This window comes from Salvelinus fontinalis, unplaced genomic scaffold (assembly GCF_029448725.1).
Source record: "Salvelinus fontinalis isolate EN_2023a unplaced genomic scaffold, ASM2944872v1 scaffold_0129, whole genome shotgun sequence".
NCBI classification, from domain to species: domain Eukaryota; kingdom Metazoa; phylum Chordata; class Actinopteri; order Salmoniformes; family Salmonidae; genus Salvelinus; species Salvelinus fontinalis.
The window spans coordinates 359,288-385,303 of record NW_026600338.1 but is presented as its reverse complement, the minus strand read 5'-3'; the positions used below and the strand labels follow the sequence as shown (position 1 = coordinate 385,303).

The following is a 26,016-nucleotide window of genomic DNA, read 5'->3' as shown; positions in this document are numbered from 1 at the left end:
AACTCTCTGTGATGTGAATAAACCTCCAGGTAACGTTGGACACAGAGGAAATCTTTCAATCTAATCTCTTACAACAAAAGAGCTTCAGCGCTTTCTACTGTAATTATGAGAAAACATGACTCTAAGAAATAGACACACACACACACACACACACACACACACACACACACACACACACAAATACACACCTGTTGTGAGTGTGTGTGCGCTGTCCTGTGTGTCTGGGTGAGAATGTGTGGGACGTGGGCTGGGCTGTGGAGAACCAAGGTCCACCAGACCCAGGATGAGGAAACCCTCCAGGCCACAGAAGCTCAGCGCCTGGGACGGCTCTCTCTGGGCTAGGGCACGCAGCTCCAGGGACGGCTCTCTCTGGGCCAGGGCACGCAGCTCCTGAGACGGCTCTCTCTGGGCCAGGGCACGCAGCTCCTGAGACGGCTCTTTCTGGGCCAGGGCACGCAGCTCCTGAGACGGCTCTTTCTGGGCCAGGGCACGCAGCTCCTGAGACGGCTCTTTCTGGGCCAGGGCACGCAGCTCCAGGGACGGCTCTCTCTGGGCCAGGGCACGCAGCTCCTGAGACGGCTCTCTCTGGGCCAGGGCACGCAGCTCCTGAGACGGCTCTTTCTGGGCCAGGGCACGCAGCTCCAGGGACGGCTCTCTCTGGGCCAGGGCACGCAGCTCCTGAGACGGCTCTCTCTGGGCCAGGGCACGCAGCTCCTGAGACGGCTCTCTCTGGGCCAGGGCACGCAGCTCCTGAGACGGCTCTTTCTGGGCCAGGGCACGCAGCTCCTGAGACGGCTCTCTCTGGGCCAGGGCACGCAGCTTTTGGGACGGCTCTCTCTGGGCCAGGGCACGCAGCTCCTGGGACGGCTCTCTCTGGGCTAGGGCACGCAGCTCCAGGGACGGCTCTCTCTGGGCCAGGGCACGCAGCTCCTGAGACGGCTCTCTCTGGGCCAGGGCACGTAGCTCCTGAGACGGCTCTCTCTGGGCCAGGGCACGCAGCTCCTGGGACGGCTCTCTCTGGGCCAGGGCACGCAGCTCCTGGGACGGCTCCCTCTGGGCCAGGGCACGCAGCTCCTGAGACGGCTCTCTCTGGGCCAGGGCACGCAGCTCCAGGGACGGCTCTCTCTGGGCCAGGGCACGCAGCTCCTGGGACGGCTCTCTCTGGGCCAGGGCACGCAGCTCCAGGGACGGCTCTCTTTGGGCCAGGGCACGCAGCTCCTGGGACGGCTCTCTCTGGGCCAGGGCACGCAGCTCCAGGGACGGCTCTCTCTGGGCCAGGGCACTCAGCTCCTGGGACGGCTCTCTCTGGGCCAGGGCACGCAGCTCCTGGGACGGCTCTCTCTGGGCCAGGGCACGCAGCTCCTGAGACGGCTCTCTCTGGGCCAGGGCACGCAGCTCCTGGGACGGCTCTCTCTGGGCCAGGGCACGCAGCTCCTGAGACGGCTCTTTCTGGGCCAGGGCACGCAGCTCCTGAGACGGCTCTCTCTGGGCCAGGGCACGCAGCTCCAGGGACGGCTCTCTCTGGGCCAGGGCACGCAGCTCCTGGGAGAGACAGGACAGAGGAAATGAATGGGTTAGTTCCAGGGCTGGGGTTAATCTCAACTCAGCAAATTCAAGAAATTAAATTGAAATTCAATATCTATTTAACCTTTATTAAGCCAGGTATGTCACTGGAAAGAGAATGTATTTTACCATAATGACTAAATAAATTAATATGAATTAGGCATTAACCGTTAGGAGAGAGGGTGAGTGATGGGGTTAGGGAGAGAGAGAGCGAGAGAAACCATCTGACCACACTAAGAGAGGAGCTGCAGGAGAGAATGAGAACAGAGGACAGGCTGCATGAGAGAAAGAGAACAGAGGACAGACTGGAGGAGAGAAAGAGAACAGAGGACAGGCTGGAGGAGAGAAAGAGAACAGAGGACAGACTGTAGGAGAGAAAGAGAACAGAGGACAGACTGCAGGAGAAACAGAGAACAGAGGACAGACTGCAGGAGAGAAAGAGGACAGAGGACAGACTGCAGGAGAGAAAGAGGACAGAGGACAGACTGCAGGAGAGAAAGAGAACAGAGGACAGACTGTAGGAGAGAAAGAGAACAGAGGATAGACTGCAGGAGAGAAAGAGAACAGAGGACAGACTGCAGGAGAGAAAGAGAACAGAGGACAGGCTGCAGGAGAGAAAGAGAACAGAGGACAGGCTGCAGGAGAGAAAGAGAACAGAGGACAGACTGCAGGAGAGAAAGAGAACAGGACAGGCTGCAGGAGAGAAAGAGAACAGAGGACAGGCTGCAGGAGAGAAAGAGAACAGAGGACAGACTGCAGGAGAGAAAGAGAACAGAGGATAGACTGCAGGAGAGAAAGAGAACAGAGGACAGACTGCAGGAGAGAAAGAGAACAGAGGACAGGCTGCAGGAGAGAAAGAGAACAGAGGACAGACTGCAGGAGAGAAAGAGAACAGACTACAGGAGAGAAAGAGAACAGAGGACAGGCTGCAGGAGAGAAAGAGAACAGAGGACAGGCTGCAGGAGAGAAAGAGAACAGAGGACAGACTGCAGGAGAGAAAGAGAACAGAGGACAGGCTGCAGGAGAGAAAGAGAACAGAGGACAGACTACAGGAGAGAAAGAGAACAGAGGACAGACTGCAGGAGAGAATAGAGAACAGAGTACAGACTGCAGGAGAGAAAGAGAACAGAGGACAGACTGCAGGAGAGAAAGAGAACAGAGGATAGACTGCAGGAGAGAAAGATAGCAGAGGATAGACTGCAGGAGAGAAAGAGAACAGAGGACAGACTGCAGGAGAGAAAGAGAACAGAGGACAGGCTGCAGGAGAGAAAGAGGACAGAGGGCAGACTGCAGGAGAGAAAGATAGCAGAGGACAGACTGCAGGAGAGAAAGAGAACAGAGGACAGACTGGAGGAGAGAAAGAGAACAGAGGACAGGCTGCAGGAGAGAAAGAGAACAGAGGACAGACTGCAGGAGAGAAAGAGAACAGAGGACAGACTGTAGGAGAGAAAGAGAACAGAGGACAGACTGTAGGAGAGAAAGAGAACAGAGGACAGACTGTAGGAGAGAAAGAGAACAGAGGACAGACTGTAGGAGAGAAAGAGAACAGAGGACAGACTGGAGGAGAGAAAGAGAACAGAGGACAGACTGTAGGAGAGAAAGAGAACAGAGGACAGACTGCAGGAGAGAAAGAGAACAGAGGACAGACTGCAGGAGAGAAAGATAGCAGAGGACAGACTGTAGGAGAGAAAGAGAACGGAGGACAGACTGCAGGAGAGAAAGAGAACAGAGGACAGACTGCAGGAGTGAAAGAGGACAGAGGACAGACTGCAGGAGAGAAAGAGAACAGAGGACAGACTACAGGAGAGAAAGAGAACAGAGGACAGACTGCAGGAGAGAAAGAGAACAGAGGACAGGCTGCAGGAGAGAAAGAGAACAGAGGACAGACTACAGGAGAGAAAGAGAACAGAGGACAGACTGCAGGAGAGAAAGAGAACAGAGGACAGACTGCAGGAGAGAAAGAGAACAGAGGACAGACTACAGGAGAGAAAGAGAACAGACTACAGGAGAGAAAGAGAACAGAGGACAGACTGCAGGAGAGAAAGAGAACAGAGGACAGGCTGCAGGAGAGAAAGAGAACAGAGGACAGACTACAGGAGAGAAAGAGAACAGAGGACAGACTACAGGAGAGAAAGAGAACAGAGGACAGACTGCAGGAGAGAAAGAGAACAGAGGACAGACTACAGGAGAGAAAGAGAACAGAGGACAGACTGCAGGAGAGAAAGAGAACAGAGGACAGACTACAGGAGAGAAAGAGAACAGACTACAGGAGAGAAAGAGAACAGAGGACAGACTACAGGAGAGAAAGAGAACAGAGGACAGGCTGCAGGAGAGAAAGAGAACAGAGGACAGACTGCAGGAGAGAAAGAGAACAGAGGACAGGCTGCAGGAGAGAAAGAGAACAGAGGACAGACTGCAGGAGAGAAAGAGAACAGAGGACAGGCTGCAGGAGAGAAAGAGAACAGAGGATAGGCTGCAGGAGAGAAAGAGAACAGAGGACAGACTACAGGAGAGAAAGAGAACAGAGGACAGGCTGCAGGAGAGAAAGAGAACAGAGGACAGACTACAGGAGAGAAAGAGAACAGAGGACAGGCTGCAGGAGCAGAAAGATCACCACTCTATGACCTGCCCTCACACAGCAGAGGAGCCCAGCTCAACCAGCCAGACTTCTCCAGCCCTGCCTGCTGCACCCCTCCTCCCCAACCCAGAGAATAGCCTCCCACTGACAGCGGCACAGACCAGCCACACCCCAGCTCCAACAACCACCAGCCCCCCTCTGCCCCCTCCAGTCCAGAAGAAACACTGGCTAACATCGTCCTGTTAATGGACTCAAATGGGAAGTATGTCCAGGAGAAGAAACTTTTCCATAGACACAAAACGAGAAAGGTGTGGTGCCCAACAACGCAGAGTGCCATGGAGCTGCTTGATAAGGCCCATCTCGGGTCGCCAAGCCACATAATCATACACACCGGAAGCAACGACCTGCGTGCTCAGCAGGAGAGGGTGGCGACTTCACTACGGGGAATGATTGAGAAGGCCTCCGCAATCTTCCCCAACTCAAGAATCGTGGTTGCCAAGACTCTCAAGGACGTCGCTTTAAACTGCAGCCCGACCTCTCCACCCAGGAACAGCGGAGCAATCTCCACCCCGCCGAGATCACCGAGACAACACCCCGGACCAGCACCCTGGACCCCCCAGCCACGACCACAGCACCACCAACCTCAATGTCCACCACAGCCAGCGCAGCACAGACCACCCCAGCCCAGCTTCAGAGCCACCCAGACGAGGCCTCCCACCCCCCTGCCCCCCACCGCAGACCCACACTTGGAGGAGCCACAGCCCAGCAGGCAGAGCTACGCACAGGCGGTGAGAGGAGCAACTGGCCCAGCCCCCACCAATGAAATGAATGGCATTAAACACATGCTGAGTCTACTATGCTCACATGTGATAGGCCGAGGGTCATGGATGCTCACATGTGATAGGCCGAGGGTCATGGTAAGATGAGCACAAGAACTCCACCATCCTCACACTACATCCACCCAAGTGGCATGACACAAATCCTATCTAAAATGATAAACAAATCACATTTGCATAATAAGAGTTTACTTTAATTGAAAAATCCTATTTTAATAGTTCTTGTTTGGATTGTTAGTGTTTGTCTCATTTTGAAGATAAAAAGGTAAAACATTAGGAAGTCTTTTTACGTTGCATGTTGGAATATACAAGGGTTGAAGTCCTCTGCTTTTGGGCTAAAGAGCAGAAACCCAGACTTCCTGAAAGAAATGGATGATGTTGATATTGTAGTACTACAGGAAACATGGTGCAGAGGTGATGTTTCCACTGGCTGTCCACTAGGTTATAAGGAGATAATCCTACCATCCACTAAATTAAAAGGAATCACACAGGGCAGAGACTCAGGGGGAATGTTAATACGGTATAAATCTGAACTAACTCATTTAATCGAATTGATCAAAACAGGAGAATTCTTTATCTGGTTAAAAATCAACAAAGAGGCCATCTTAACAAATAAAAATGTCTTCCTCTGTGCCACATACATTCCCCCCTCAGAGTCACCCTACTTCAATGAAGAGAGTTTCTCCATTCTAGAGGGGGAGATTAGTCACTTTCAAGCCCAAGGCAACGTACTGGTCTGTGGAGACCTGAATGGTAGAACAGCAGAAGAACTAGACACTATTAACAGTCCTGGGGATAAACATCTACCAGGAAGCAACAACCTTTCCCTCCCCACATACTCCCACAGAAACAACTATGACAATGTGAAAAACAAAAACGGAGTACAGCTCGTGAAGCTCTGTCGAACACTGGGTCTGTACATAGTCAATGGCAGGCTGAGAGGAGACTCTTTTGGTAGGTACACTTACAGCTCATCCCTTGGCAGCAGCACTGTAGACTACTTCCTCACCGACCTAAACCCAGAGTCTCTCAGAGCCTTCACAGTCAGCCCACTAACACCTCTCTCAGACCACAGTAAAATCACAGTGTATCTGAGAAGAGCAGAACCCAACCATGAAGCATCACGGCCCAATAAATGACATGGTACTAAACAGGCCTATAAATGGAGTGCAACAATACAGACATCTACCGAAAAGCAATTAGTAGCCAAAAAATACAATCTCTCCTGGACAACGTTTTAGCCTTAACATTCTCCTTCAGCAATGAAGGTGTAAATTTAGCTGTTTGGAACATAAACTTTATATTTGACAAATTAGCCTCTTAGCTAATCTAAAGAAGCATAAGAGCAAACCAGAAATAAAAGATAATGAAAAATGGTTTGATAATGATTGCAAAAATATAAGAAAGTCATTGGGAAATATATCTAGTCAAAAACACAGAGAACCAGACAACAAAAATATACGCCTTCAATATGGGGAAACACTGAAGCAATACAAACGCACCCTAAGAACAAAAAAGGAACAGCACATTAGAAATCAGCTGGATGGAATTGAGGAATCCATAGAATCAAACCACTTCTGGGAGAATTGGAATAAATTAAACAAACCTCATCATGAGGAATTGGCTATCCAAAATGGGGATATGTGGAGAAATCAATTTGCAAACCTCTACAGTAATATAACAAAGAGCCCAGAACAAAAAGATATTCAAGAAGAATCAAGTAAACCGAAACAAAGGCAAAATCTACTCGTGTTTTGTAGATTTCAAGAAAGCATTTGATTCAATTTGGCACAAAGGTCTTTTTTATAAACTAATAGAAAGTGGTTTTGGAGGGAAAACATATGATGTTATTAAATCAATGTACACTAAAAACGAATGTGCGGTTAAAATTGGCAACAAGCAAACAGACTTCTTCTCTGAGGGGCGGGGAGTGAAACAGGGCTGTCCAATAAGTCCAACACTATTTAACATCTACATTAATTAATTGGCAAAAACATTAGAAGAATCGGAAGCACCTGGTATCACCCTACACAACACCGAAATCAAGCGTCTGCTGTACGCAGATGACCTGGTGCTGCTGTCTCCCACTAAAGAGGGGTTACAGCAGCACCTAGATCGTCTTCACAGGTTCTGTCAGACCTGGGCTCTGACCGTTAACCTAAAAAAAAAATATATATATATAATGATATTCCAAAAAAGGTCAGGAAATCAGGATGACAAATATAAATTCTATTTGGACACAGTTCTATAGAACACACCAAAAACTACACATATCTAGGACTAAATATCAGCAACACAGGTAGCTTTCACATGGCTGTGAATGAGCTGAGAGACAAAGCAAGAAGAGCATTCTATGCCATTAAAAGGAACATCAAAATTGAAATTCCAATTAGAATCTGTCTCAAATTTTCCAATCAGTTATAGAACCAGTTGCTCTATATGGCAGTGAAGTATGGGGTCCAATCTCTAAAAATTAATTTGCCAAATAGGACAAACATCCAATCGAAATACTGCATGCAGAGTTTTGCAAGACAGTATTGCAAGTGCAAAGAAAAACTCAAAATAACGCATGTAGGGCAGAATTGGGCCAATTCCCCCTCCTCATTCAAATAGAAAGAAGAGCCATCAAATTTTACAACCATCTAAAAACAAGTGACCCTAAAACATTCCATCACACAGCTCTACAATGTCAAGAGATGAAACAAGAGAAGAGTCCCCTCAGCCAGCTGGTTCTGAGGCTCAGTTCACCAACCCAAACCAACCCCATAGAGCCTCGGGACAGCACTCAGAAAATCTGTCCCAACCAAATCATCACAAAACAAAAATAAAAATATATAACCTATTGGAAAGACACCACAAAAATCAAAGTAAACTTCAATGCTATTTGGCTCTAAACAGACAGTACATGGTGGCAGACTATCTGACCACCGTGACTGATAGAAAACTGAGGAAAACACTGACTAGGTACAGACTCAGTGAGCACAGTCTGGCTATAGAGACCGGTTGTCACAGACAAACCTGGCTGCCCAGAGAGGACAGGCTGTGCTCACTCTGCTCCAGGGGAGAGGTAGAGACAGAGCTGCATTTCCTATTACACTGTGACAAATACTCAGACCTAAGAGAATATTTCTTTCCCAAAATTATAATTCAATACAAAGAATATGAAACTATAAAAGATGAAGAAAAAATCAAATATTTATTGGGTGAAAAAACAAAATGTGCAATTTTGGCAGCCAAATATGTGTCCTCCTGCCACAACCTGAGGGACAGCCAGTGAAAAGTGCAAAGTAATGTCGATAATATTTCCCATCTTGTTTTGTTTTGTCTTTCATACCAGGTCATGTGTCTTCTCAGGCATGTTGACACTGGTCTACTACTGTTGCTTTAATGTATTGTTGTTCTGGTCCACTACTACTATTATTATTACTGTTGGTCCCACCATTTATTTATATATAAATATATATATATATATATATATATATATATATATATATATATATATATATATATATATATATATATATATATATATATACTGTACAAATATACACTGCTCAAAAAAATTAAGGGAACACTAAAATAACACATCCTAGATCTGAATGAATGAACTATTCTTATTAAATGTTTTTTTCTTTACATAGTTGAATGTGCTGACAACAAAATCACACAAAAATGATCAATGGAAATCAAATGTATCAACCCATGGAGGTCTGGATTTGGAGTCACACTCAAAATTAAAGTGGAAAACCACACTACAGGCTGATCCAACTTTGATGTAATGTCCTTAAAACAAGTCAAAATGAGGCTCAGTAGTGTGTGTGGCCTCCACGTGCCTGTATGACCTCCCTACAACGCCTGGGCATGCTCCTGATGAGGTGGCGGATGGTCTCCTGAGGGATCTCCTCCCAGACCTGGACTAAAGCATCCGCCAACTCCTGGACAGTCTGTGGTGCAACGTGGCGTTGGTGGATGGAGCGAGACATGATGTCCTAGATGTGCTCCATTGGATTCAGGTCTGGGGAACGGGCGGGCCAGTCCATAGCATCAATGCCTTCCTCTTGCAGGAACTGCTGACACACTCCAACCACATGAGGTCTAGCATTGTCTTGCATTAGGAGGAACCCAGGGCCAACCGCACCAGCATATGGTCTCACAAGGGGTCTGAGGATCTCATCTCGGTACCTAATGGCAGTCAGGCTACCTCTGGCGAGCAGTCAGGCTACCTTTGGAGGGCTGTGCAGCCCCCAAAGAAATGCCACCCCACACCATGACAGACCCACCGCCAAATCGGTCATGCTGGAGGATGTTGCAGGCAGCAGAACGTTCTCCACGGCGTCTCCAGACTCTGTCATGTCTGTCAAATGCTCAGTGTGAACCTGCTTTCATCTGTGAAGAGCACAGGGCGCCAGTGGCGAATTTGCCAATCTGGTGTTCTCTGGCAAATGCCAACGTCCTGCACGGTGTTGGGCTGTAAGCACAACCCCCACCTGTGGACGTCGGGCCCTCATACCACCCTCATGGAGTCTGTTTCTGACCGTTTGAGCAGACACATGCACATTTGTGGCCTGCTGGAGGTCATTTTGCAGGGCTCTGGCAGTGCTCCACCTGCTCCTCCTTGCACAAAGGCGGAGGTAGCGGTCCTGCTGCTGGGTTAATGCCCTCCACGTCTCCTGATGTACTTTCCTGTCTCCTGGTAGCGCATCCATGCTCTGGACACTACGCTGACAGACACAGCAAACCTTCTTGCCACAGCTCGCATTGATGTGCCATCCTGGATGAGCTGCACTACCTGAGCCACTTGTGTGGGTTGTAGACTCCATCTAATGCTAGCACTAGAGTGAAAGCACCGCCAGCATTCAAAAGTGACCAAAACATCAGCCAGGAAGCCTAGGAACCGAGAAGTGGTCGGTGGTCACCACCTGCAGAACCACTCCTTTATTGGGGGTGTCTTGCTAATTGCCTATAATTTTCACCTTTTGTCTATTCCATTTGACAACACCATGTGAAATTTATTGTCAATCAGTGTTGCTTCCTAAGTGGACAGTTTGATTTCACAGAAGTGTGATTGACTTGGAGTTACATTGTGTTGTTTAAGTGTTCCCTTTATTTTTTTGAGCAGTGTATATATATACATATTTTTCGATATGTATACTTTGACAATGTAAGTAATAATGAACTTGCCATGTCAATAAAGTCAATTGATTTGAATTGAGAGAGAGAGATAGACAGAGAGAGAGACAGAGAGAGAGACAGAGAGAGAGACAGAGAGAGAGACAGAGAGAGAGACAGAGAGCGATGGCATGAGGGAGAGGATAAAGAATGAGAAAGCAAGAGAAATGAAATGAGTGAAATTTGAAACCAATCAGGCTATGTTATCCCTGTAGAAAAATAATCTTATCCTAGTTCTGTGGGAAATTCTCCACGTACAGAGGGACAATATGAAACAATGATATTGTATGGAAATGTTAAATACTATTTCTGAATTGTTCCCACAGCTCAATGTTCTTTAATATAATGTAAGAGGAGAGAGGACGAGAGTGAGGGAGGGAAGGAAGGGAACAGAATGAAAGAGAAATGAAAAAAAGAGTAGCAGGGGCGGTAAGGAGAAGAGAGGAAGAGAGAGAGAGGAGGAGAGAGAGAGAGACAGAGAGAGAGACAGAGAGAGAGACAGAGAGAGAGACAGAGAGAGAAAAGAAGAGAGAGAGGAAGAGACAGAGAGAAAGAGACAGAGACAGAGAGAGAGAGAGACAGAGAGAGAGAGAGAGAGCGAGAGGGAGAGAGAATAGAGAGAGAAAGAGAGAGGGAGAGAGGAAGAAGAGAGTGAGAGAGAGAGACAGAAAAAGACAGAGAGAGACAGAGAGAGAGAGAACGAGGCCTACTATATAGGAGGTAATTAATGTCTAGCAGGTCGAGGAACATGGTTCTCTGATTCAGGCACAATGGACAGAGATAACAGCCATCTCTGATCAGACAGTTCATTTCAGGTGATTAATAAACTGTTATTGTCCTCTTTTCTCTATTTCTATGTGGAAAAGATCACACCATTAGATAGCAGATAGCCCATGTAGGACTGATCAAATGACATCCTGCCTCTCTTCTCCCTCCCCCTCTCTTTCTCTCTCTCTTCTCCCTTCCTCTCTCTTTCTCTCTATTCTCCCTCCCCATCTCTTTCTCTCTCTCTTCTTCCACTCTCTCTCTTCTTCCTCTCTCCCTCTCTCTTTCTCTATTCTCCCTCCCTCCCCCTCTCTTTCTCTCTCTCTTCTTCCTCCCTCCCCCCCTCTTTCTCTCTCTCTTCCCCCCCCCCTCTTTCTCTCTCTCTTCTTCCTCTCTCCCTCTCTCTTTCTCTCTCTCTTCTCCTTCCCTCCCACTCTCTCTTCTCCCTCCCTCCCTCTCTCTTTCTTCAATTCAATTCAATTCGATTTGCTTTATTGGCATGACATAACAATGTACATATTGCCAAAGTTTACTTTGGATATTTACAATATAAAAATAAAAATGAGAATCAAAATTGTCAACGGGACAACAGTAACAACAATAACCAAGTGTCAAAATAACCAACACATTCAACAATAACAATAAATATACAGTAGAGGACATGTGCAGGTTGATTGGTCTGTCAGATACTGTCCCTCAACTTATTGCAGGCAGCAATGTAGTGCGCTGCCAACCCACAGCTCTCTGCGTCCTCCCCCAACAGGACGGGTAACCTACTCTCATCAGAGAGGTCTGTATGAATGTCTGATGTTGTACAGCTTACTGGGCTGTGAATGTGGGTTTTTCATGTCTCTTCTTTTCAGAAACAACGTCATTTGGCTGTGATCAGACAGAGGTGTTAGTGGTTTGACAGTTTCTCTCCCTCCCTCCCTCTCTCTTTCTCTCTCTCTTCTCTCTCCCTCCCTCCCTCTCTCTTTCTCTCTCTCTCTCTCTTCTCCCTCCCTCCCTCACTCTCTCTCTTTCTCTCTCTCTCTCTTCTCCCTCCCTCCCTCCCTCTCTCTTTCTCTCTCTCTCTCTCTCTCTCTCTCTCTCTCTCTCTCTCTCTCTCTCTCTCTCTCTTTTCCCTCCCTCCATCTCCCTCCCTCCCACCCTCCCTCTCTCTTTTCTCCCTCCCCCTCTCTCTCTCTTCTCCCTCCATCCCTCTCCCACCCTCTCTCTCTCTCTATTCTCCCTCCCTCTCTCTTCTCCCTCCCCCCCTCTCCCTCTCTTTTCTCCCTCCCTCTATCTCTCTTCTCCCTCCCTCTATCTCTCTTCTCCCTCCCTCTATCTCTCTTCTCCCTCCCTCTATCTCTCTTCTCCCTCCCTCTATCTCTCTTCTCCCTCCCTCTATCTCTCTTCCCCCTCCCTCTATCTCTCTTCTCCCTCCCTCTATCTCTCTTCTCCCTCCCTCTATCTCTCTTCTCCCTCCCTCTATCTCTCTTCTCCCTCCCTCTATCTCTCTTCTCCCTCCCTCTATCTCTCTTCTCCCTCCCTCTTTCTCTCTTTTTCCCTCTCTTCTCCCTCTCTTCTCCCTCTCTTCTCCCTCTCTTCTCCCTCTCTTCTCCCTCTCTTCTCCCTCTCTTCTCCCTCCGTTTCTGACCAGGATGAGGATCTAACACAGCTCTTTGGTGTAGCAGTGATGTGGCTCAGCCCAGGGTTGATTGAAGGAAAGTAATTATTCTGATATGAAAGTCATCTAATTGATCATGCCAGTAGTCATAATGGGCAACAGGTCAATTGTGGAGTCAGGCAGGGTTGTCTCAATGGCTCTATTCTCAATGTCTCTATTCTCAATGTCTCTAGTCTCAATGGCTCTATTCTCAATGTCTCTATTCTCAATGTCTCTAGTCTCAATGTCTCTAGTCTCAATGTGTCTAGTCTCAATGTGTCTATTCTCAATGGCTCTATTCTCAATGGCTCTATTCTCAATGGCTCTATTCTCAATGTCTCTAGTCTCAATGTCTCTATTCTCAATGTCTCTAGTCTCAATGTCTCTATTCTCAATGTCTCTATTCTCAATGTCTCTAGTCTCAATGTGTCTAGTTTCAATGTCTCTAGTCTCAATGTGTCTAGTCTCAATGTCTCTAGTCTCAATGTCTCTAGTCTCAATGTCTCTAGTCTCAATGTGTCCACTAGTCTCAATGTCTCTAGTCTCAATGTCTCTAGTCTCAATGTGTCCACTAGTTTCAATGTCTCTAGTCTCAATATGTCCACTAGTCTCAATGTCTCTAGTCTCAATGCCTCTAGTCTCAATGCCTCTAGTCTCAATGTCTCTAGACTGAATGTCTCTAGTCTTAATGTGTCCACTAGTCTCAATGTCTCTAGTCTCAATGTCTCTAGTCTCAATGTCTCTAGTCTCAATGTGTCCACTAGTCTCAATGTCTCTAGTCTCAATGTCTCTAGTCTCAATATGTCCACTAGTCTCAATGTCTCTAGTCTCAATGTCTCTAGTCTCAATGTCTCTAGTCTCAATGTCTCTAGACTGAATGCCTCTAGTCTCAATGTGTCCACTAGTCTCAATGTCTCTAGTCTCAATGTCTCTAGTCTCAATGTCTCTAGACTGAATGTCTCTAGACTGAATGTCTCTAGTCTCAATGTGTCCACTAGTCTCAATGTCTCTAGTCTCAATGTCTCTATTCTCAATGTCTCTAGTCTCAATGTGTCTAGTTTCAATGTCTCTAGTCTCAATGTGTCTAGTCTCAATGTGTCTAGTCTCAATGTCTCTAGTCTCAATGTCTCTAGTCTCAATGTCTCTAGTCTCAATGTCTCTAGTCTCAATGTCTCTAGACTGAATGTCTCTAGTCTCAATGTGTCCACTAGTCTCAATGTCTCTAGTCTCAATGTCTCTAGTCTCAATGTGTCCACTAGTTTCAATGTCTCTAGTCTCAATATGTCCACTAGTCTCAATGTCTCTAGTCTCAATGCCTCTAGTCTCAATGTCTCTAGACTGAATGTCTCTAGACTGAATGTCTCTAGTCTCAATGTGTCCACTAGTCTCAATGTCTCTAGTCTCAATGTCTCTAGTCTCAATGTCTCTAGACTGAATGTCACTAGTCTCAATGTGTCCACTAGTCTCAATGTCTCTAGTCTCAATGTCTCTAGTCTCAATGTCTCTAGTCTCAATGTCTCTAGTCTCAATGTCTCTAGTCTCAATGTCTCTAGTCTCAATGTGTTCACTAGTCTCAATGTCTCTAGTCTCAATATGTCCACTAGTCTCAATGTCTCTAGTCTCAATGTCTCTAGTCTCAATGTCTCTAGTCTCAATGTCTCTAGTCTCAATGTGTCCACTAGTCTCAATGTCTCTAGTCTCAATGTCTCTAGTCTCAATGTCTCTAGACTGAATGTCTCTAGTCTCAATGTGTCCACTAGTCTCAATGTCTCTAGTCTCAATGTCTCTAGTCTCAATGTCTCTAGTCTCAATGTCTCTAGTCTCAATGTGTCCACTAGTCTCAATGTCTCTAGTCTCAATGTCTCTAGTCTCAATATGTCCACTAGTCTCAATGTCTCTAGTCTCAATGTCTCTAATCTCAATGTCTCTAGACTGAATGTCTCTAGTCTCAATGTGTCCACTAGTCTCTAGTCTCAATGTCTCTAGTCTCAATGTCTCTAGTCTCAATGTCTCTAGTCACAATGTGTCCACTAGTCTCAATGTCTCTAGCCTCAATGTCTCTAGTCTCAATGTCTCTAGTCTCAATGTCTCTAGTCTCAATGTCTCTAAACTGAATGTCTCAATGTCTCTAGTCTCAATGTCTCTAGTCTCAATGTCTTTAGACTGAATGTGTCCACTAGAGTCATAATGTATCCATCTGTCCCTCTATAGAATCTAACTCACCATGGATGGTTCTGGGACCAGCTGTCCTGTCTGTGGTTCTGGGTCCAGGGCTGTTAGGAAGACAGGGGAACCCTCTAGGAGAAGCGTGGGGGAGAGGAAGGATCTGTGCTCTGCTCTACCCCTCCACTCCTCTAAACATCCATCCATCTTCATCTCCTCGTCTGAGGAGTCTTCTTCGCGGGGCGACAGGCCCAGGCTGTCACTGGATGACTCCATGTCAAAATCTGCACAGGGAAATGAACATGAACATACCAGTATAAACAAATGACAATATGTATGGGGAAAATAATCATAATGGGCTATCATTACTGACCTAAGGTCAGTATGCTGTGTACCCTCTATAAACATACGTACGCAGTATACCGTCTCTAAACACTCCCCTCCTGAGGTACGTACGCAGTATACCGTCTCTAAACACTCCCCTCCTGAGGTACGTACGCAGTATACCGTCTCTAAACACTCCCCTCCTGAGGTACGTATGCAGTATACCCTCTCTAAACACTCCCCTCCTGAGGTACGTATGCAGTATACCCTCTCTAAACACTCCCCTCCTGAGGTACGTATGCAGTATACCCTCTCTAAACACTCCCCTCCTGAGGTACGTATGCAGTATACCCTCTCTAAACACTCCCCTCCTGAGGTACGTATGCAGTATACCGTCTCTAAACACTCCCCTCCTGAGGTACGTATGCAGTATACCCTCTCTAAACACTCCCCTCCTGAGGTACGTATGCAGTAAACCCTCTCTAAACACTCCCCTCCTGAGGTACGTATGCAGTATACTGTCTCTAAACACTCCCCTCCTGAGGTACGTATGCAGTATACCCTCTCAAAACACTGAGGTAAGTATGCAGTATACCCTCTCTAAACACTGAGGTACGTACCCAGTATACCCTCTCTAAACACTGAGGTACGTATGCAGTATACCCTCTCTAAACACTGAGGTACGTACGCAGTATACCCTCTCTAAACACTGAGGTACGTACGCAGTATACCCTCTCTAAACACTGAGGTACGTATGCAGTATACCCTCTCTAAACACTGAGGTACGTACGCAGTATACCCTCTCTAAAAACTGAGGTACGTATGCAGTATACCCTCTCTAAACACTGAGGTACGTACGCAGTATACCCTCTCTAAACACTGAGGTACGTATGCAGTATACCCTCTCTAAACACTGAGGTACGTATGCAGTATACCCTCTCTAAACACTGAGGTACGTATGCAGTATACCCTCTCTAAACACTCCCCTCCTGAGGTACGTATGCAGTATACCCTCTCTAAACACTGAGGTACGTACGCAGTATACCCTCTCTAAACACTGAGGTACGTACGCAGTATACCCTCTCTAAACACTGAGGTACGTACGCAGTATACCCTCTCTAAACACTGAGGTACGTACGCAGTATACCCTCTCTAAACACTGAGGTACGTATGCAGTATACCCTCTCTAAACACTGAGGTATGTATGCAGTATACCCTCTCTAAACACTGAGGTACGTATGCAGTATACCCTCTCTAAACACTGAGGTACGTATGCAGTATACCCTCTCTAAACACTCCCCTCCTGAGGTACGTATGCAGTATACCCTCTCTAAACACTCCCCTCCTGAGGTACGTATGCAGTATACCCTCTCTAAACACTCCCCTCCTGAGGTACGTATGCAGTATACCCTCTCTAAACACTCCCCTCCTGAGGTACGTATGCAGTATACCGTCTCTAAACACTCCCCTCCTGAGGTACGTATGCAGTATACCCTCTCTAAACACTCCCCTCCTGAGGTACGTATGCAGTATACCCTCTCTAAACACTCCCCTCCTGAGGTACGTATGCAGTATACTGTCTCTAAACACTCCCCTCCTGAGGTACGTATGCAGTATACCCTCTCAAAACACTGAGGTAAGTATGCAGTATACCCTCTCTAAACACTGAGGTACGTACCCAGTATACCCTCTCTAAACACTGAGGTACGTACGCAGTATACCCTCTCTAAACACTGAGGTACGTATGCAGTATACCCTCTCTAAACACTGAGGTACGTACGCAGTATACCCTCTCTAAAAACTGAGGTACGTATGCAGTATACCCTCTCTAAACACTGAGGTACGTACGCAGTATACCCTCTCTAAACACTGAGGTACGTATGCAGTATACCCTCTCTAAACACTGAGGTACGTATGCAGTATACCCTCTCTAAACACTGAGGTACGTATGCAGTATACCCTCTCTAAACACTCCCCTCCTGAGGTACGTATGCAGTATACCCTCTCTAAACACTGAGGTACGTACGCAGTATACCCTCTCTAAACACTGAGGTACGTACGCAGTATACCCTCTCTAAACACTGAGGTACGTACGCAGTATACCCTCTCTAAACACTGAGGTACGTACGCAGTATACCCTCTCTAAACACTGAGGTACGTATGCAGTATACCCTCTCTAAACACTGAGGTATGTATGCAGTATACCCTCTCTAAACACTGAGGTACGTATGCAGTATACCCTCTCTAAACACTGAGGTACGTATGCAGTATACCCTCTCTAAACACTCACCTCCTGAGGTACGTACGCAGTATACCCTCTCTAAACACGGAGGTACGTATGCAGTATAACCTCTCTAAACACTGAGGTACATATGCAGTATACCCTCTCTAAACACTCCCCTCCTGAGGTACGTATGTAGTATACCCTCTCTAAACACTCCCCTCCTGAGGTACGTATGCAGTATACCCCTCTAAACACTGAGGTACGTACGCAGTACACCCTCTCTAAACACTGAGGTACGTATGCAGTATACCCTCTCTAAACACTGAGGTACGTACGCAGTATACCCTCTCTAAAAACTGACGTACGTACGCAGTATACCCTCTCTAAACACTGAGGTACGTACGCAGTATACCCTCTCTAAACACTGAGGTACGTACGCAGTATACCCTCTCTAAACACTGAGGTACGTATGCAGTATACCCTCTCTAAACACTGAGGTACGTACGCAGTATACCCTCTCTAAACACTGAGGTACGTATGCAGTATACCCTCTCTAAACACTGAGGTACGTACGCAGTATACCCTCTCTAAACACTGAGGTACGTACGCAGTATACCCTCTCTAAACACTGAGGTACGTACGCAGTATACCCTCTCTAAACACTGAGGTACGTACGCAGTATACCCTCTCTAAACACTGAGGTACGTATGCAGTATACCCTCTCTAAACACTGAGGTACGTAAGCAGTATACCCTCTCTAAACACTGAGGTACGTATGCAGTATACCCTCTCTAAACACTGAGGTACGTATGCAGTATACCCTCTCTAAACACTGAGGTACGTACCCAGTATACCCTCTCTAAACACTGAGGTACGTACCCAGTATACCCTCTCTAAACACTGAGGTACGTATGCAGTATACCCTCTCTAAACACTGAGGTACGTATGCAGTATACCCTCTCTAAACACTGAGGTACGTATGCAGTATACCCTCTCTAAACACTGAGGTACGTATGCAGTATACCCTCTCTAAACACTGAGGTACGTACGCAGTATACCCTCTCTAAACACTGAGGTACGTATGCAGTATACCCTCTCTAAACACTGAGGTACGTATGCAGTATACCCTCTCTAAACACTGAGGTACGTATGCAGTATACCCTCTCTAAACACTGAGGTACGTATGCAATATACCCTCTCTAAACACTGAGGTACGTATGCAGTATACCCTCTCTAAACACTGAGGTACGTATGCAGTATACCCTCTCTAAACACTGAGGTACGTATGCAGTATACCCTCTCTAAACACTGAGGTACGTATGCAGTATACCCTCTCTAAACACTGAGGTACGTACGCAGTATACCCTCTCTAAACACTGAGGTACGTATGCAGTATACCCTCTCTAAACACTGAGGTACGTACGCAGTATACCCTCTCTAAACACTGAGGTACGTATGCAGTATACCCTCTCTAAACACTGAGGTACGTATGCAGTATACCCTCTCTAAACACTGAGGTACGTATGCAGTATACCCTCTCTAAACACTGAGGTACGTACCCAGTATACCCTCTCTAAACACTCCCCTCCTGAGGTACGTATGCAGTATACCCTCTCTAAACACTGAGGTACGTATGCAGTATACCCTCTCTAAACACTGAGGTACGTACCCAGTATACCCTCTCTAAACACTGAGGTACGTATGCAGTATACCCTCTCTAAACACTGAGGTACGTACCCAGTATACCCTCTCTAAACACTGAGGTACGTATGCAGTATACCCTCTCTAAACACTGAGGTACGTACGCAGTATACCCTCTCTAAACACTGAGGTACGTACGCAGTATACCCTCTCTAAACACTCCCCTCCTGAGGTACGTATGCAGTATACCCTCTCTAAACACTGAGGTACGTGCCCAGTATACCCTCTCTAAACACTGAGGTACGTATGCAGTATACCCTCTCTAAACACTGAGGTACGTACGCAGTATACCCTCTCTAAACACTCCCCTCCTGAGGTACGTACGCAGTATACCCTCTCTAAACACTCCCCTCCTGAGGTACGTACGCAGTATACCCTCTCTAAACACTCCCCTCCTGAGGTACGTATGCAGTATACCCTCTCTAAACACTCCCCTCCTGAGGTACGTACGCAGTATACCCTCTCTAAACACTCCCCTCCTGAGGTACGTACGCAGTATACCCTCTCTAAACACTCCCCTCCTGAGGTACGTATGCAGTATACCGTCTCTAAACACTCCCCTCCTGAGGTACGTACGCAGTATACCCTCTCTAAACACTCCCCTCCTGAGGTACGTATGCAGTATACCGTCTCTAAACACTCCCCTCCTGAGGTACGTACGCAGTATACCCTCTCTAAACACTCCCCTCCTGAGGTACGTATGCAGTATACCGTCTCTAAACACTCCCTCCTGAGGTACGTACGCAGTATACCCTCTCTAAACACTTCCCTCCTGAGGTACGTACGCAGTATACCCTCTCTAAACACTGAGGTACGTATGCAGTATACCCTCTCTATACACTGAGGTACGTATGCAGTATACCCTCTCTAAACACTGAGGTACGTATGCAGTATACCCTCTCTAAACACTGAGGTACGTATGCAGTATACCCTCTCTAAACACTGAGGTACGTATGCAGTATACCCTCTCTAAACACTGAGGTACGTATGCAGTATACCCTCTCTAAACACTGAGGTACGTACGCAGTATACCCTCTCTAAACACTGAGGTACGTACCCAGTATACCCTCTCTAAACACTGAGGTACGTATGCAGTATACCCTCTCTAAACACTGAGGTACGTACGCAGTATACCCTCTCTAAACACTGAGGTACGTACGCAGTATACCCTCTCTAAACACTGAGGTACGTACCCAGTATACCCTCTCTAAACACTCCCCTCCTGAGGTACGTATGCAGTATACCCTCTCTAAACACTGAGGTACGTACCCAGTATACCCTCTCTAAACACTGAGGTACGTATGCAGTATACCCTCTCTAAACACTGAGGTACGTACGCAGTATACCCTCTCTAAACACTCCCCTCCTGAGGTACGTACGCAGTATACCCTCTCTAAACACACCCCTCCTGAGGTACGTACGCAGTATACCCTCTCTAAACACTCCCCTCCTGAGGTACGTACGCAGTATACCCTCTCTAAACACTCCCCTCCTGAGGTACGTATGCAGTATACCCTCTCTAAACACTCCCCTCCTGAGGTACGTACGCAGTATACCCTCTCTAAACACTCCCCTCCTGAGGTACGTACGCAGTATACCCTCTCTAAACACTCCCCTCCTGAGGTACGTACGCAGTATACCCTCTCTAAACACTCCCCTCCTGAGGTACGTACGCAGTATACCCTCTCTAAACACTCCCCTCCTGAGGTACGTACGCAGTATACCCTCTCTAAACACTCCCCTCCTGAGGTACGTATGTAGTATACCCTCTCTAAACACTCCCCTCCTGAGGTACGTATGCAGTATAACCTCTCTAAACACTGAGGTACGTATGCAGTATACCCTCTCTAAACACTCCCCTCCTGAGGTACGTATGTAGTATACCCTCTCTAAACACTCCCCTCCTGAGGTACGTATGCAGTATACCCCTCTAAACACTGAGGTACGTACGCAGTACACCCTCTCTAAACACTGAGGTACGTATGCAGTATACCCTCTCTAAACACTGAGGTACGTACGCAGTATACCCTCTCTAAAAACTGACGTACGTACGCAGTATACCCTCTCTAAACACTGAGGTACGTACGCAGTATACCCTCTCTAAACACTGAGGTACGTACGCAGTATACCCTCTCTAAACACTGAGGTACGTATGCAGTATACCCTCTCTAAACACTGAGGTACGTACGCAGTATACCCTCTCTAAACACTGAGGTACGTATGCAGTATACCCTCTCTAAACACTGAGGTACGTACGCAGTATACCCTCTCTAAACACTGAGGTACGTACGCAGTATACCCTCTCTAAACACTGAGGTACGTACGCAGTATACCCTCTCTAAACACTGAGGTACGTACGCAGTATACCCTCTCTAAACACTGAGGTACGTATGCAGTATACCCTCTCTAAACACTGAGGTACGTAAGCAGTATACCCTCTCTAAACACTGAGGTACGTATGCAGTATACCCTCTCTAAACACTGAGGTACGTATGCAGTATACCCTCTCTAAACACTGAGGTACGTACCCAGTATACCCTCTCTAAACACTGAGGTACGTATGCAGTATACCCTCTCTAAACACTGAGGTACGTACGCAGTATACCCTCTCTAAACACTGAGGTACGTACGCAGTATACCCTCTCTAAACACTGAGGTACGTATGCAGTATACCCTCTCTAAACACTGAGGTACGTATGCAGTATACCCTCTCTAAACACTGAGGTACGTATGCAGTATACCCTCTCTAAACACTGAGGTACGTACGCAGTATACCCTCTCTAAACACTGAGGTACGTATGCAGTATACCCTCTCTAAACACTGAGGTACGTACGCAGTATACCCTCTCTAAACACTGAGGTACGTATGCAGTATACCCTCTCTAAACACTGAGGTACGTATGCAGTATACCCTCTCTAAACACTGAGGTACGTATGCAGTATACCCTCTCTAAACACTGAGGTACGTATGCAGTATACCCTCTCTAAACACTGAGGTACGTACGCAGTATACCCTCTCTAAACACTGAGGTACGTATGCAGTATACCCTCTCTAAACACTGAGGTACGTATGCAGTATACCCTCTCTAAACACTGAGGTACGTATGCAGTATACCCTCTCTAAACACTGAGGTACGTATGCAATATACCCTCTCTAAACACTGAGGTACGTATGCAGTATACCCTCTCTAAACACTGAGGTACGTATGCAGTATACCCTCTCTAAACACTGAGGTACGTATGCAGTATACCCTCTCTAAACACTGAGGTACGTATGCAGTATACCCTCTCTAAACACTGAGGTACGTACGCAGTATACCCTCTCTAAACACTGAGGTACGTATGCAGTATACCCTCTCTAAACACTGAGGTACGTACGCAGTATACCCTCTCTAAACACTGAGGTACGTATGCAGTATACCCTCTCTAAACACTGAGGTACGTATGCAGTATACCCTCTCTAAACACTGAGGTACGTATGCAGTATACCCTCTCTAAACACTGAGGTACGTACCCAGTATACCCTCTCTAAACACTCCCCTCCTGAGGTACGTTTGCAGTATACCCTCTCTAAACACTGAGGTACGTATGCAGTATACCCTCTCTAAACACTGAGGTACGTACCCAGTATACCCTCTCTAAACACTGAGGTACGTATGCAGTATACCCTCTCTAAACACTGAGGTACGTATGCAGTATACCCTCTCTAAACACTGAGGTACGTATGCAGTATACCCTCTCTAAACACTGAGGTACGTACGCAGGTTACCCTCTCTAAACACTGAGGTACGTACCCAGTATACCCTCTCTAAACACTGAGGTACGTATGCAGTATACCCTCTCTAAACACTGAGGTACGTACGCAGTATACCCTCTCTAAACACTGAGGTACGTACGCAGTATACCCTCTCTAAACACTCCCCTCCTGAGGTACGTATGCAGTATACCCTCTCTAAACACTGAGGTACGTACCAAGTATACCCTCTCTAAACACTGAGGTACGTATGCAGTATACCCTCTCTAAACACTGAGGTACGTACGCAGTATACCCTCTCTAAACACTCCCCTCCTGAGGTACGTACGCAGTATACCCTCTCTAAACACTCCCCTCCTGAGGTACGTACGCAGTATACCCTCTCTAAACACTCCCCTCCTGAGGTACGTATGCAGTATACCCTCTCTAAACACTCCCCTCCTGAGGTACGTACGCAGTATACCCTCTCTAAACACTCCCCTCCTGAGGTACGTACGCAGTATACCCTCTCTAAACACTCCCCTCCTGAGGTACGTATGCAGTATACCGTCTCTAAACACTCCCCTCCTGAGGTACGTACGCAGTATACCCTCTCTAAACACTCCCCTCCTGAGGTACGTATGCAGTATACCGTCTCTAAACACTCCCCTCCTGAGGTACGTACGCAGTATACCCTCTCTAAACACTCCCCTCCTGAGGTACGTATGCAGTATACCGTCTCTAAACACTCCCTCCTGAGGTACGTACGCAGTATACCCTCTCTAAACACTTCCCTCCTGAGGTACGTACGCAGTATACCCTCTCTAAACACTGAGGTACGTATGCAGTATACCCTCTCTAAACACTGAGGTACGTATGCAGTATACCCTCTCTAAACACTGAGGTACGTATGCAGTATACCCTCTCTAAACACTGAGGTACGTATGCAGTATACCCTCTCTAAACACTGAGGTACGTATGCAGTATACCCTCTCTAAACACTGAGGTACGTATGCAGTATACCCTCTCTAAACACTGAGGTACGTACGCAGTATACCCTCTCTAAACACTGAGGTACGTACCCAGTATACCCTCTCTAAACACTGAGGTACGTATGCAGTATACCCTCTCTAAACACTGAGGTACGTACGCAGTATACCCTCTCTAAACACTGAGGTACGTACGCAGTATACCCTCTCTAAACACTGAGGTACGTACCCAGTATACCCTCTCTAAACACTCCCCTCCTGAGGTACGTATGCAGTATACCCTCTCTAAACACTGAGGTACGTACCCAGTATACCCTCTCTAAACACTGAGGTACGTATGCAGTATACCCTCTCTAAACACTGAGGTACGTACGCAGTATACCCTCTCTAAACACTCCCCTCCTGAGGTACGTACGCAGTATACCCTCTCTAAACACTCCCCTCCTGAGGTACGTACGCAGTATACCCTCTCTAAACACTCCCCTCCTGAGGTACGTACGCAGTATACCCTCTCTAAACACTCCCCTCCTGAGGTACGTACGCAGTATACCCTCTCTAAACACTCCCCTCCTGAGGTACGTACGCAGTATACCCTCTCTAAACACTCCCCTCCTGAGGTACGTACGCAGTATACCCTCTCTAAACACTCCCCTCCTGAGGTACGTATGCAGTATACCGTCTCTAAACACTCCCTCCTGAGGTACGTACGCAGTATACCCTCTCTAAACACTTCCCTCCTGAGGTACGTACGCAGTATACCCTCTCTAAACACTGAGGTACGTATGCAGTATACCCTCTCTAAACACTGAGGTACGTATGCAGTATACCCTCTCTAAACACTGAGGTACGTATGCAGTATACCCTCTCTAAACACTGAGGTACGTATGCAGTATACCCTCTCTAAACACTGAGGTACGTATGCAGTATACCCTCTCTAAACACTGAGGTACGTATGCAGTATACCCTCTCTAAACACTGAGGTACGTACGCAGTATACCCTCTCTAAACACTGAGGTACGTACCCAGTATACCCTCTCTAAACACTGAGGTACGTATGCAGTATACCCTCTCTAAACACTGAGGTACGTACGCAGTATACCCTCTCTAAACACTGAGGTACGTACGCAGTATACCCTCTCTAAACACTGAGGTACGTACCCAGTATACCCTCTCTAAACACTCCCCTCCTGAGGTACGTATGCAGTATACCCTCTCTAAACACTGAGGTACGTACCCAGTATACCCTCTCTAAACACTGAGGTACGTATGCAGTATACCCTCTCTAAACACTGAGGTACGTACGCAGTATACCCTCTCTAAACACTCCCCTCCTGAGGTACGTACGCAGTATACCCTCTCTAAACACTCCCCTCCTGAGGTACGTACGCAGTATACCCTCTCTAAACACTCCCCTCCTGAGGTACGTACGCAGTATACCCTCTCTAAACACTCCCCTCCTGAGGTACGTACGCAGTATACCCTCTCTAAACACTCCCCTCCTGAGGTACGTACGCAGTATACCCTCTCTAAACACTCCCCTCCTGAGGTACGTACGCAGTATACCCTCTCTAAACACTCCCCTCCTGAGGTACGTACGCAGTATACCCTCTCTAAACACTCCCCTCCTGAGGTACGTACGCAGTATACCCTCTCTAAACACTCCCCTCCTGAGGTACGTATGCAGTATACCCTCTCTAAACACTCCCCTCCTGAGGTACGTACGCAGTATACCCTCTCTAAACACTCCCCTCCTGAGGTACGTATGCAGTATACCCTCTCTAAACACTCCCCTCCTGAGGTACGTACGCAGTATACCCTCTCTAAACACTCCCCTCCTGAGGTACGTATGCAGTATACCCTCTCTAAACACTCCCCTCCTGAGGTACGTACGCAGTATACCCTCTACGCAGTGGCCTGGGGCTGTTATGAATGTATCCATTAAAACAGAATATGACGATATCTGGAGCAACTTAAGAAATCATGTAAAATGTAGAGTTCTGGTGAATTGGGACCGGTGTAGAGAGGTATTGTTCTGGTGAATTGGGACCGGGTTAGAGAGGTATTGTTCTGGTGAATTGGGACCAGGTTAGAGAGGTATTGTTCTGGTGAATTGGGACCAGTGTAGAGAGGTAGGGTTCTGGTGAATTGGGACCGGGTTAGAGAGGTAGGGTTCTGGTGAATTGGGACCGGTGTAGAGAGGTATTGTTCTGGTGAATTGGGACCCGTGTAGAGAGGTAGGGTTCTGGTGAATTGGGACCCGTGTAGAGAGGTAGGGTTCTGGTGAATTTGGACCCGTGTAGAGAGGTAGTGTTTGTAAAGGAGA

General features: G+C 47.1%; 1 protein-coding gene across 3 annotated transcripts in view; it reads right to left on the bottom strand.

The window, feature by feature from the left end:
* Positions 1-48: 48 nt before the first annotated feature.
* LOC129843400 (serine/arginine repetitive matrix protein 2-like) overlaps positions 49-26,016 on the bottom strand; it is a 109,485-nt gene continuing 83,517 nt past the window's right edge. For all 3 annotated transcript variants that reach the window (XM_055912104.1, XM_055912105.1, XM_055912106.1), the window contains 2 exons: positions 14,783-15,006; positions 49-1,542 (listed from right to left, as the gene is read on the bottom strand). In XM_055912104.1, the coding sequence (XP_055768079.1) occupies positions 85-1,542; positions 14,783-15,006 (1,682 nt within the window). In that variant the 3' untranslated portion in view covers positions 49-84. The remainder of the gene's footprint in view (positions 1,543-14,782; positions 15,007-26,016) is intronic.